General features: G+C 48.0%; 1 protein-coding gene across 2 annotated transcripts in view; it reads right to left on the reverse strand.

The window, feature by feature from the left end:
- LOC130125561 (filamin-A-interacting protein 1) overlaps nucleotides 1-13,603 on the reverse strand; it is a 102,590-nt gene that overhangs the window by 10,439 nt on the left and 78,548 nt on the right. For both annotated transcript variants that reach the window (XM_056295161.1, XM_056295162.1), the window contains exons 3-5: nucleotides 9,852-10,118; nucleotides 7,941-8,120; nucleotides 3,181-3,359 (exon numbers count right to left, since the gene is read on the reverse strand). In XM_056295161.1, the coding sequence (XP_056151136.1) occupies nucleotides 3,181-3,359; nucleotides 7,941-8,120; nucleotides 9,852-10,112 (620 nt within the window). In that variant the 5' untranslated portion in view covers nucleotides 10,113-10,118. The remainder of the gene's footprint in view (nucleotides 1-3,180; nucleotides 3,360-7,940; nucleotides 8,121-9,851; nucleotides 10,119-13,603) is intronic.

Here is a 13,603-nt window from a genome sequence, read left to right on the forward strand (position 1 = left end):
CTGACTTGTTGCTCCTACAAGAGGCCGGCTGTGTGTGTGTGTGTGTGTGTGTGTTGTGTGTGTGTGTGTGTGTGGACGGCCGGGTAGATTGACATCTGGATTTCTGTTGGGTTACATGCCTGTTAATCTCTACAGAGTCACGGACATGCTGGTACTTTTGATTTTCAGGCTGTTCATTTGCTGACATGCGAGGAACCGGCGAGTGTTGAAAGTTGCACGGCACCATTCATCTAGTCGCAGTCGCGGTGTCGGCCCGTGAAGTTATATATACCCGCAAAAGGCTGCGATTTAATGAAGTAACAACATGTGTGCGTGCGAACGTGTGTGTGCAGTCTGCATATCGACGCCCGTAGTGGAGAGATGACCAGTCAGTCTGTTGAGGCGGGGGAGCGTGTGCGGTCTACGGTCACGTGACTACCCGCTGCGCGGTGTGCAGGCCAGCGTGTGCAGTCTGCAGGCCAGAAAGAAGGAAAACATGGATACCGACGACAACGACCAGGTTAACACTGATGAACTGCTGGCAAAACAAACACAACAACAAACACGCCACCTCTGTTATAAGGCGATACTTTGGATTCATCAGTGATATTGAGCAGAAACATGCAAAATGAAAGTCGCTACAAGTCACGGCAACACAACCAATTTGTATTATTTGTATATATGTATAACATTTTTTTTTTTTACAAATGTATTGCTATTTTTATTTTTATTCAAGCTGCGAAGGATGCGCAGCAGGTTAGGGCGATCAAGGATAGAGATGGAAATGTGCTGACAAGCGAGGAGAGTGTGCTGAGAAGGTGGAAGAAGTACTTTGAGGGGCTGATGAATGAAGAAAATGAGAGAGAGAGAAGGTTGGATGATGTAGGGATAGTGAATCAGGAAGTTCAGTGGATTAGCAAGGAGGAAGTGAGGGCAGCTATGAAGAGGATGAAGAGTGGAAAGGCAGTTGGTCCTGATGACATACCTGTGGAGGCATGGAGGTGTTTAGGAGAGATGGCAGTGGAGTTTTTAACTAGATTGTTTAACACAATCCTGGAAAGTGAGAGGAGGCCTGAGGAGTGGAGAAGAAGCATACTGGTACCGATTTTCAAGAACAAGGGCGATGTGCAGAACTGTAACAACTACAGAGGTATAAAGTTGATCAGCCACAGCATGAAGATTTGGGAAAGAGTAATAGAAGCTAGGTTAAGAGGAGAGGTGATGATCAGCAGCAGCAGTATGGTTTCATGCCAGGAAAGAGCACCACAGATGTGATGTTTGCTTTGAGAATGTTGATGGAGAAGTATAGAGGAGGCCAGAAGGAGTCACATTGTGTCTTTGTGGATTCAGAGAAAGCAAATGACAGGGTGCCGAGAGAGGAGGTGTGGTATTGTATGAGGAAGTCGGGAGTGGCAGAGAAGTATGTAGGAGTGGTACAGGATATGTATGAGGGAAGTGTGACAGTGTTGAGGTGTGAGGTTGGAATGACAGATGGGTTCAAGGTGGAGGTGGGACTACATCAAGGATCGGCTCTGAGCCCTTTCTTGTTTGCAATGGTGATGGACAAGTTGACGGACAAGATCAGGCAGGAGCCTCCATGGACGATGATGTTTGCGGATAACATTGTGATGTGTAGTGAGAGTAGGGAGCAGGTTGAGGAGAGCCTGGAGAGGTGGAGGTATGAACTGGAGAGAAGAGGAATGAAAGTCAGTAGGAGCAAGACGGAATACCTATGTGTGAATGAGAGGGAGGACAGTGGAATGGTGAGGATGGGAGGAGTAGAGGGGACGGAGGCGTATGAGTTTAAATACTTGGGGTCAACTGTCCAAAGTAATGGGGAGTGCAGAAGAGAGGTGAAGAAGAGAGTGCAGGCAGGGTGGAGTGGGTGAAGAAGAGAGTGCAGGCAGGGTGGAGTGGGTGGAGAAGAGTGTCAGGAGTGATGTGCGACAGAAGGGTACCAGCAAGAGTTAAAGGGAAGGTTTACAAGATGGTAGTGAGACCAGCTATGTTGTATGGTTTGGAGACAGTGGCACTGATGAAAAGACAGGAGGAGGAGCTGGAGGTGGCAGAGATGAAGATGATAAGATTTTCATTGGGAGTGATGAAGAAGGACAGGATTAGGAAGGAGTATATTAGAGGGACAGCTCAGGTTGGACGGTTTGGACACAAAGCAAGAGAGACAAGATGGAGATGGTTTGGACATGTGTGGAGGAGAGATGCTGGGTATATTGGGAGAAGGATGCTGAATATGGAGCTGCCAGGGAAGAGGAGAAGAGGAAGGCCAAAGAGGAGGTTTATGGATGTGGTGAGGGAGGACATGCAGGTGGCTGGTGTGACAGAGGAAGATGCAGAGGACAGGAAGAGATGGAGACGGATGATCCACTGTGGCGCCCCCTAACGGGAGCAGCCGAAAGTAGTAGTAGATTAGCTATTATTTTATTTGCTTTATTTATTTTTATTTTTGCTTTTTTTATTATTGCTTTAATTTATTGCTTTTTTTTTGCACATTTATTGCTAAATAAATAGCTGGTGTGACACAGGAAGATGCAGAGGACAGGAAGAGATGGAAACGGATGATCCGCTGTGGCGACCCCTGACAGGAGCAGCTGGAAGTAGTAGTAGTAGTAGTAGTATAAATTTGTTTATTGTATCGCAATCGCAAATTACAATATTGTCCATAATAATCGCAATATGGCTTTTTCACCACATCGTGCAGCACTAGTTGGAAGGCCTTCATAGACAGGCTGAGCTGACCCCAAGTTGAGCTGATGTGACCCTAAATTGACCTGACATGACCCTAAATTGAGCTGACGTGACCCTAAGCTGACCTGACGTGACCCTAAATTGAGCTAACGTGACCCTAAATTGACCTGACCTGACCCTAAGTTGAGCTGACCTGACCCTAAGTTGAGTTGACCTGACCCTAAGTTGAGCTGACATGACCCTAAGTTGGGCTGATGTGACCCTAAATTGACCTGACATGACCCTAAGTTGAGCTGACGTGACTCTAAGCTGACCTGACGTGAGCCTAAGTTGAGCTGACGTGACTCTAAGCTGACCTGACATGACCCTAAATTGAGCTGACGTGACTCTAAGCTGACCTGACATGACCCTAAGTTGGGCTGATGTGACCCTAAATTGACCTGACATGACCCTAAGTTGAGCTGACGTGACTCTAAGCTGACCTGACGTGAGCCTCACCTCTCCCTCTCCTGCTCCAGCAGGTTGGTGAAGTCGTCGCTCTTGTTGATGAAGTCGGCGTGTTTGTGTTTCTCGTTGTCCAGCTCGTGCACGGTGCGGCGGTGGCACTTCTCGGCCAGCAGCAGCTGCTCCAGCATGCGGCGGTACGTCTCGCGCTGCTTCTCCTCCAGCCGGTCCAGCTGAGCCACACACAACACAACACAACACAACACAACACAACACAACACAACACAACACAACACAACACAACACAACAACAAGATGCTGATCAGGGTTTTGATGTGTTTCTGACGCGGTTAAAAAGCATCAGGATAGTTTGAGTTGTGTCAGCTCAGCTGTCAATCACCTGCACTCATATAGAATACAACTCTAACTTTATGCCCAGTTTTATTTCAGCCGGACCCAAAATGGTGACATAAAAGGTCTGCATCAGAACCACTGACCCACTTCCTTACTTCAAGACGGGCCCTAAAACTGTCCTCTTCCAAGCTGAATTGAATCCCTAAATGGTCTTTAAACAAGATTTTAATCTGCCTAGTGGCCCTTTACAGCTACCATGTTTAATACTACTATTGGTGTCGCCTGTTACTACTGTGCACTTACTTCCTTAAAAGCCACTGTCAGTGTCTACTACTGCAGTGGCAGATGGGTTGCAGAATATTAAAAACGGGTCGGCAAATTTGATTTGACAGACAGATTTTTCTTTTCTTTTTTGTTAATTATATCTTACATCAGTACGCCCTGTACGTGCAATCAAGCAAGCTCTCTAGACATCGCGGCCATTCGTGGGCCACATTCAGGACTTTAATAAATGACGTATTGCTGTTGCACAGAGAATCTAACACAACGCCCGATCTATCCTAATGTTCAGCGATGTGAAACGTCACCACGGTCGAGGTTTTTCCTATCCTGACGAAGCCGGATCCCACATTGTTCTACATTTATGCTAGCTAGCAAAACTGAGACTCCATTCTACGACGTTTAGCTACCAGTTTAGACTTGTGTTACTCCAGTTAAACTAAAGATGAACAGGCCAAGGACAAGCAACACCATCGATTGCTTTTTTACGAGAAAAAGAGGGTTGGAGACGCCGACGACCCAGGATCGAAGTGAGGCGGCTGACGTTAGCCGGCCTGCCGAGCCAGCAACACCTGCAGCACAAAGCAGCACAGATATCGGCGACGAACCGAGTACCGGTACTCTGGGGCCTGCGACGAAAAGCCAGGAATCGGGAGCAAGGACACACAAGGACTCTCTTTTAAAGTTTGGCTTTGTCAGCTGTTCCGATGCCGATCAGGACGCAAAACCCATGTGTGTTATATGTGGGGGGGGAAAAGCTGGCCAATGAGAGTTTGAAACCCACAAAGCTGGAAAGACATTTACGCACCCGTCAAGGCGATCTGGTGGATAAAGCTTCGCCCTTTTTTCAAAGCAAGGCTCAAGAAATTAAATGGCCGGAACGTGACATACAATGAGAAGTTGCAGGCAGCCTCTTGTACGGTTTCATACGGCATAGCCGAAGAGAAATTGTCCCACATACTTGCGGAGATTCACACCGCCGTCCACGGTAGGCACGGCTCACAGAATAGACGAGAAGTCGGCTGAAAAACTGCAACAAACCCCACTGGGTGACAACACGGTGTCTCGTCGAATTCGCGATATTGCTCAGAATTTAGAAGACCAGCGTATATCTCGACTGAAGCCAGCGGGAGACTTCTCAATACAGCCGGGCCGAAGTACAGGCGGTGCAGCATGCGCAGCTTGGTCGGTTTATGTTCGGTACGTCTGGCCGAGTGGATTTGTCGAGGAGCTGTCGTGCTGCTTTACAGTACCAACCAGCACGACAGGTGCACGGATGCTCGACGAGTTAAATGCCTACGTGGTAACGAAGTGCGGGACGGACTGGGCTGATTACAAAGGCGTTAGCAGCGATGGGGCAGCCAGCACAACTGGCAAAAGCAGCGGAGCTGTCAGAAGGATGATGGACGCAGCTGGACAGAACACTGTTTTCTTCGCCGTGAGGCACTGGCATCAACAGGAATCCCTCCTGAGCTCGGAGTGGTGCTGAAAGACGTTAGTGAAGTCGTGAACTTCATTAAAGGCAGTGCTCTCGATAGTCGGCTTTTCGAGGCCCTGTGTCGGGAAATGGGAGCGGAGGACTCGCATTTGCTGCTCCATACAGATGTGCGATGGTTGTCAAAAGGTAGGGCTGAAATACACGCGTTCCTTCTGCAGGAACATTCACCTCTAGCTAATTCATCTAGTGATGAAAAATGGCTTCTAACCCCGCGTCTTATCTTGCTGACAGCTTTTCTATTCTAAACGAACCGAATTTAAAACTACGAGGAAGGGACGGGGATTTTTTCAGACACTGTGAACAAACGTTAGCTTTCCAAAGGCCACTAAAACTGGGGCAAGTGCGACTCCAAAGCGCCAGCATCCACATGTTCCCCACTGTGACGAGGCGCCTCGAAGAAAGCGGCGTCCAAGAAAACGGCTGCCGACCTGACGCGCCTCATCCAGACACATCTGGCTGCACTGATCGGACCTTTCCGCAGGAGAAGTTCAACATTTTGAAAGAAGAGAGGTGGGTGAGAAACCCCATCTGAGTTTGAAAACCTGGAATCGCCGACTGACTTAAATCTACCTCCTAATGAGGAGTCTGAGCTGCTGCACCTCACGCTGCCAAAAACGGAAGGAAGAGTTATCCTCATTCTGGACCGGCCTCTCCCACGAGCATCCGGCGCTGAGTAAAGCGAGCGTTTTGTTGCCGTTGCCTTTCGCGACGACACACACGTGCGAAGTTGGATTTTCTGTCCTAAGATGAAGGCAAAGGAAAGGAAGCGACTGAACGCTGTACCCGACATGAGCGTGGCCCTCTCATCCTGTGAACCAGACCGGAGTCAGATCATGCAGACTAGGCAGGCTCACCCCTCACGTTACGTAAGTGATGTCTACTGTGGTATTGTCTTAGGCTTGGTTTGATTGCATGTACAGTTGATTTATTGTTATTGTTAGATGGGTCGTGTTGGTAATCGATGGGAAAATATGGGTCCCCTGAAAAAAGGTTTGAAAACCACCGTACTACTGGACCAAAGGAAGGAAAGGAAGGTGAATCAGCTCATGTGGACACGTTTATTGAGGGAACTGTGATGTCCAGATGAACTGATCCACCTTCCTGTGATTTCATTACCTGGATTGTTGAGCATACATACACACATGTGGTACTGAATCCTCCTCGACATGTTATGTTCCTGTCATGATCTGTTATATGTGACAGTGTACTACGTCTGCTTTGTACCGATTCTCCTCTTCACCACCTCTTCATCATCTCTTCACCACCTCTTCATGATCAACTACTACTACTACTCGATATAATACTGCTGTGATCTGATTACTATGTAGCAAACATACAAATACTACTACAACTCAGTATAATACTACTATGATCTGATTACTATGTAGCAAACATACAACTACTACTCGATATAATACTACTATGATCTGATTACTATGTAGCAAACATACAACTACTACTCGATATAATACTACTATGATCTGATTACTATGTAGCAACTGTACAACTACTTCATATAGCACTACTATATTATTAGTATTTAGCACAAGGACAAATACTACGTCATGCAGTACTACTATGATATATATATATATGTGTGTGTGTGTGTGTGTGTGTGTGTGTGTGCGTGTGTGTATATGTGTATATATGTCTTGATGCATGCTCAATAATCCAGGTAAGGAAATCACAGCAGGTTGAATCAGTTCATCTGGACACAACCTATACTGAGAGAAATGCTTCATCATCATCTAAGTGACATCTTCAGTCTCCCCTGACTGCAGGTACCCCACCCTTATAAACAATACAGTGACTGCAGGTGTCCCCACCCTTATAAACAATACAGTGACTGCAGGTACCCCACCCTTATAAACAATACAGTGACTGCAGGTACCCCCACCCTTATAAACAATACAGTGACTGCAGGTACCCCACCCTTATAAACAATACAGTGACTGCAGGTACCCTAACCCTTATAAACAATACAGTGACTGCAGGTACCCCCACCCTTATAAACAATACAGTGACTGCAGGTACCCCACCCTTATAAACAATACAGTGACTGCAGGTACCCCCACCCTTATAAACAATACAGTGACTGCAGGTACCCCCACCCTTATAAACAATACAGTGACTGCAGGTACCCCCACCCTTATAAACAATACAGTGACTGCAGGTGTCCCCACCCTTATAAACAATACAGTGACTGCAGGTACCCCCACCCTTATAAACAATAAAGTGGCATAATGACCCGAACCAACGACCAGTTTCATATGCAAATATGTGTGTGACCATCAACTAGAGTTACAATGGCCATGTGTACTGTTCACAGAGGATTTGGGAATGGCTGCAATGACACATTGTAAGATGGTGGCAGATGGACTCTTAGCTCCCCGCCCTCGGTTCAGGGATGGTGGTTCCCTCTTAACATCCCCGTTCAAACCAGCTTTCGGATGGAACGCTGAACATTTCATGAAATTGAACCTCCTGATTTGGCTGTAAGGCTCCGGGGTCCCCCCTCATGGACCCATTAGGGGCCCCAGAGCCTTCATTGACAACCGCTAAAACTGTAAAGAGACTTGTTATGTTGTCCCGAGCAGATAAAACAAAATGCCAGGAAAAATCTAAAGTTTCCAATTCACCACAATGCACTTCTATCCATCCTTCAGTGTTGTTTGTGACCCACCTCTGCCATGGGTCTCTCATACACGTCATCTGTGATTGTTCTGGTGCCGCTGTTCGTCACCAGGCTGTCTCTCTGCAGGGCCTGCAGGGGCCGAGTTGGAACCAAGGAGCCGTACTGGGCTTCCAGAACCTCTGGTTGGGTTCGCTCTGACTTCAACATGGTGATGATGTCCTCTCTGGCCTGTGGAGACGCAATTCAATTCAATTCAGTTTAAGGTTTACACCTCACTGTACCTGTGTGTGTGTGTGTGTGTGTGAGATAAATGTCAGGTCACACGAGACTATGTTGGCGGCACTGTCACGCAGCGGTTAGTGCGGTCACCTCACAGCAAGAAGGTCCTGGGTTCGAGCCCCAAGGTAGTCCAACCTTGGCAGTCGTCCCGGGTCGTCCTCTGTGTGGAGTTTGCATGTTCTCCCCGTGTCTGTGTGGGTTTCCTCCCACAGTCCAAAGACATGTAGGTCAGGTGACTCGGCCAAACTAAACTACCCCTAGGTGTGTGTGTGTGTGTGTGTGTGTGTGTGTCGGCCCTGTGTGATGGCCTGGCAGCCTGTCCAGAGTGTCTCCTCGCCTGCCGCCCAATGACTGCCGGGGTAGGCTCCAGCATCCCCGAGACCCTGAGCGCAGGATAAGCGGTTTGGATAATGGATGGACGGATGAGACTATCTTAGTGTTGTAGACTCCACGCTTATGGTGCTGCATGGATGTCATGTGGACGGTTATTTGCCCATCCTGTTTGAAAACAGTGAAATAGTGCCAGTGGTGCCAGTGGTGCCGGTGGTGCCGGTGGTGCCGGTGGTGCCAGTGGTGCCAGTGGTGCCAGTGAGGTTTGGTCAGTGCAGTCACTGAATTTACAGAACATGTGATTTGTCAGACAAAAATGATTTCTCAATGTACACCCCAATGAGCCAAGAACTCCCTCCTGGGTTTCAGTTGCGCTGTCATTTATATGACCACAAGATGGCGGTACGCTAAACAACAGGGGACACAGACTGCTGCGTTCCCGGGGTTGACCAGCAGAGGGCTCCATGGCTCCATGGTAGTCTGCAGAACGTCCTCTCACACAACACAGGACACTTGAAACCTCTGTAAAGTGGCCATTACAGATGTTCTACGGTCAGATCTCTGAGATTAACTTTGACACGAACGTTTCTGTCTCGGGGCCACTTTCTGAAACCGTCATCACTCTACGGCAGCACTCATTTGTTAGGCTGGAAAACATCACAACCCATTAGGCTTTCTTTCAACTACCGTCTAAATCCTGATGAATGAGTTGATTTTGTTCAAATCTGTCTTGCCCTAATGAAGCCACAAACCCACGTGACATCACCACCACATCCTCGGCCGTATGTGTTTCTCCAGAGTCATCGAACATAGCGAACGTGAACCAGAAGCAAAGCTCCGTCCATGAATCGCCGCTCGGTGCTGACCATCCGTGCCGACGCTGATGGAAAGTATTCAGCACACCCAGAAGCATCAGCAGGGTGGAGGCTGAGGACGAGGGCGGTTGGAATGACGGCAGCAACATCCTGCCCCTCCTGGGAACGGTTCATAAACGGACCTCCATTAGAAAATCATTATCAGACCAGAAACCACACGGCAAAAACCGGCGGGCTCCGGTTTCTGGACAGCAAAGTGGGAAAACAGGAGCGACAAGATGAACATCAGCGCTCTGGTGCAGTGCACTCTGTGTTAACGTCACAGTTCTGGGGGGGGGGTTGTTTTTTTGGGGGGGGGGGTTCTACAATGGGAAATCAGAGAGTGCTTCTCTTCTAAAATCCAAAAGACATAAAATATGTCAAGTATTGAACCTAGCAGCCGAAACCTCGGGGGTCTCAGCATCCCCGGCCGGGCCTGCAAACTGCCAAACTGTGACCGCCGGCGGGGATGAGTGATGCTGTTCGGGGGTCTTACCTGGACCTCTCCCTCCATGATGCCCAGCAGATGGAGCAGGTCCTTCTTGGAGAGATCCATCAGTTTCTCCTTGCGGCTCTTGGCGGGTCTCTGATGTCGCGTTGCGGCCTTCCCGCTCCCCTCCTTCTCCTCTCGATGGACCTTCATCTTCCTCTTCGAGAGCTCCGGCATGTTTTCTTCCTCGCCCTCCTTGACGAAGCCTTTAGCGGGTTGGATGTGGCCGTCGTCTGGACCCTCCATTTCACAGCTTCGGGATCTCATGTTCACCTGTGCCACGTACAACAAGGACAAAGAGTTGAATCAACCACCGAGTCGGGGATCCACACCACCTTTAACTGACATGGCTGCCAGGCTACAGCTATGAATACATACATGGTCCCGGCGTAGCACAAACGTCATCACCCCCCCCCATCCCTTTTCTCCCCAATTGCACCCGTCCAATTACCCCACTCTTCCGAGCCGTCCCGGTCTCTGCTCCACCCCCTCTGCCGATCCGGGGGGGAGGGCTGCAGACTACCACATGTCTCCTCCCATACATGTGGAGTCACCAGCCGCTTCTCTTCACCTGACAGTGAGGAGTTTCACCAGGGGGACGTAGCGCGTGGGAGTATCACGCTATTCCCCCCAGTTCCCCCTCCCCCCCCCGAACAGGCGCCTCAACCGACCAGAGGAGGCGCTAGTGCAGCGACCAGGACACATACCCACGTCTGGCTTCCTACCTGCAGACACAGCCAGTTGTGTCTGTAGGGGGCGCCCGACCAAGCCGGAGGTAACACGGGGATTCAAACCGGCGATCTTCGTATTAGTAGGCAACAGAATAGACCGCCACACCAGGTACCCAGGACCACTACCGCTGGTAGCATGCAGAAGGTGGAAGAGGTTGAGTAAAATGCTCAAGGGCACTATGGCAGGATGGCACAACAAACCCAGCAATGACTTTACCAACCAACGAAGAGCGTGTAGATGTGTTTGTGTGTGCAAGCCTCTGTCTTTGTGTGTGTGTGTGTGTGTCTGTGTGTGTGTGTGTAACCACATCTAGTAGGAATTCATTAAACTAGTAACAGTAAACTTTCCTCCGTCCTTCAGTGACAAATGCATGTGGCGACGACACTGGGTGGGAGGCTGACTGATGCTGTTGTGGTGAACGTTGTCCTCCATGTAAAAATATGTTAGTGGCCTGCTGTCACACTCACATGCTTCAGGAAAGTCTGAATATTACACACAGCACCTTTCAACTTTCATTCATGCTAAACCTTTGGGGGAAAGTAAATCAAAATACACAACCATTATATTGCATCGTCACATACAGTCAGTCAGTCACTGCCCCAACCAGCCGGTTAAGATCAATATATATATAAATATCATTTTATATTTATATATAATCCAGTGAGTCAAGACAGTACAAGCCTGTTTCATGTCATAAGCAATCATCAGCTGTCAATCAATCTCACCGGATTATTTTGCTCCTTATTTGTTGAGCACTTTCCCTACCATTGAGTGTTTTGTTTAACAAAGTTATATATATATATCTTATCATATATGATATATATTATATTTATTTTATATATTATTATTTAAATGTATTTTTAATATTAACATTAATACATTTATTAATATATATATCATTATATGTGTGTGTTATTATGATATATGTATACATTATTTATTTATATATTTTGTAATTATTATTTAAATGCATTCTATTATTTTCATATTAATTATCCCATCTCATCTCATCATCAGACGCTTCTCCGGGGTCGGGTCACGGTGTCAGCAAGCTAAGTAGGGCACTCCACACGTCCCTCTCCCCAGCAACGCCCTCCAGCTCCTCCTGGGGGATCCCAAGGTGTTCCCAGGCCAGATTGGACATGTAGTCCCTTCAGCGAGTTCTGGGTCTACCCCGGGGTCTCCTCCCAGTTGGCTGTGCCCGGAAAACCTCCAAAGGAAGTCACCCAGGAGGCATCCTGATCAGATGCTGAACCACCTCAACTGACTCCTTTTGACATGAAGGAGCAGCGGCTCTACTCCGAGCTCCCTTCGGATGTCCGAGCGCCTCACCCTATGTCTAAGGCTGAGCCCAGACACCCTACGGAGGAAACTCATTTCAGCCGCTCGTATCCACCATCTCACCCTTTCGGTCACTACCCAAAGCTCATGACCATAGGTGAGGGTTGGAACCAAGACTGACTGGTAAATTGAGAGCTTTGCCTTCCAGCTCAGCTCCCTCTTCACCACAACGGTCCGGTACAACGTCCTCATTACTGCTGATGCTGCACCAATCCGCCTGTCAATCTCCTGCTCCATCCTACCCTCACTCGTGAACAAGACCCTGAGATACTTGAACTCCTTCACTTGAGGCAACAACTCAACTCCAACCCGAAGGGAGCAATCCACCATTTTCCAGTAGAGAGACATGGCCTCAGACCTGGAGGTGCTGACTCTCACCCCGGCCATTTCACACTCGGCTGCAAACCGCCCCAGTGTGCTGGAGGTCACGTTCTGATGAAGCCAACAAAACCACATCATCAGCGAAGAGCAGAGATGCAGTTCTGAGGTTCCCAAAACGGACACACTCCTCACCTTGGCTGGGCCTTGAGATCCTGCCCATGAATATCTCAAACAGAACTGGAGACAAGGGACAACCTTGGCGGAGTCCAGCACCCACCGAAGATATGTTTGACTCTGTGCCGAGAATGTGGACATAGCTCTCACTTTGGTTATACAAGGACCGGATTACAATAATTAATTAATCAATATTAACATGTTCACTAAAAATATATACACTACCGTTCAAAAGTTTGGGATCACCCAAACAATTTTGTGTTTTCCATGAAAAGTCACACTTATTCACCACCATATGTTGTGAAATGAATAGAAAATAGAGTCAAGACATTGACAAGGTTAGAAATAATGATTTGTATTTGAAATAAGATTTTTTTTACATCAAACTTTGCTTTCGTCAAAGAATCCTCCATTTGCAGCAATTACAGCATTGCAGACCTTTGGCATTCTAGCTGTTAATTTGTTGAGGTAATCTGGAGAAATTGCACCCCACGCTTCCAGAAGCAGCTCCCACAAGTTGGATTGGTTGGATGGGCACTTCTTGCGTACCATACGGTCAAGCTGCTCCCACAACAGCTCAATGGGGTTCAGATCTGGTGACTGCGCTGGCCACTCCATTACCGATAGAATACCAGCTGCCTGCTTCTGCTCTAAATAGTTCTTGCACAATTTGGAGGTGTGTTTAGGGTCATTGTCCTGTTGTAGGATGAAATTGGCTCCAATCAAGCGCTGTCCACTGGGTATGGCATGGCGTTGCAAAATGGAGTGATAGCCTTCCTTATTCAGAATCCCTTTTACCCTGTACAAATCTCCCACCTTACCAGCACCAAAGCAACCCCAGACCATCACATTACCTCCACCATGCTTAACAGATGGCGTCAGGCATTCTTCCAGCATCTTTTCATTTGTTCTGCGTCTCACAAACGTTCTTCTTTGTGATCCAAACACCTCAAACTTGGATTCATCCGTCCACAACACTTTTTTCCATTCTTCCTCTGTCCAATGTCTGTGTTCTTTTGCCCATCTTAATCTTTTTCTTTTATTGGTCAGTCTCAGATATGGCTTTTTCTTTGCCACTCTGCCCTGAAGCCCAGAATCCCGCAGCCGCCTCTTCACTGTAGATGTTGACACTGGTGTTTTGCGGGTACTATTTAATGAAGATGCCAGTTGGGGACCTGTGAGGCGTCTGT

The sequence above is a fragment of the Lampris incognitus genome, chromosome 15 (assembly GCF_029633865.1).
Source record: "Lampris incognitus isolate fLamInc1 chromosome 15, fLamInc1.hap2, whole genome shotgun sequence".
NCBI classification, from domain to species: Eukaryota; Metazoa; Chordata; class Actinopteri; order Lampriformes; family Lampridae; genus Lampris; species Lampris incognitus.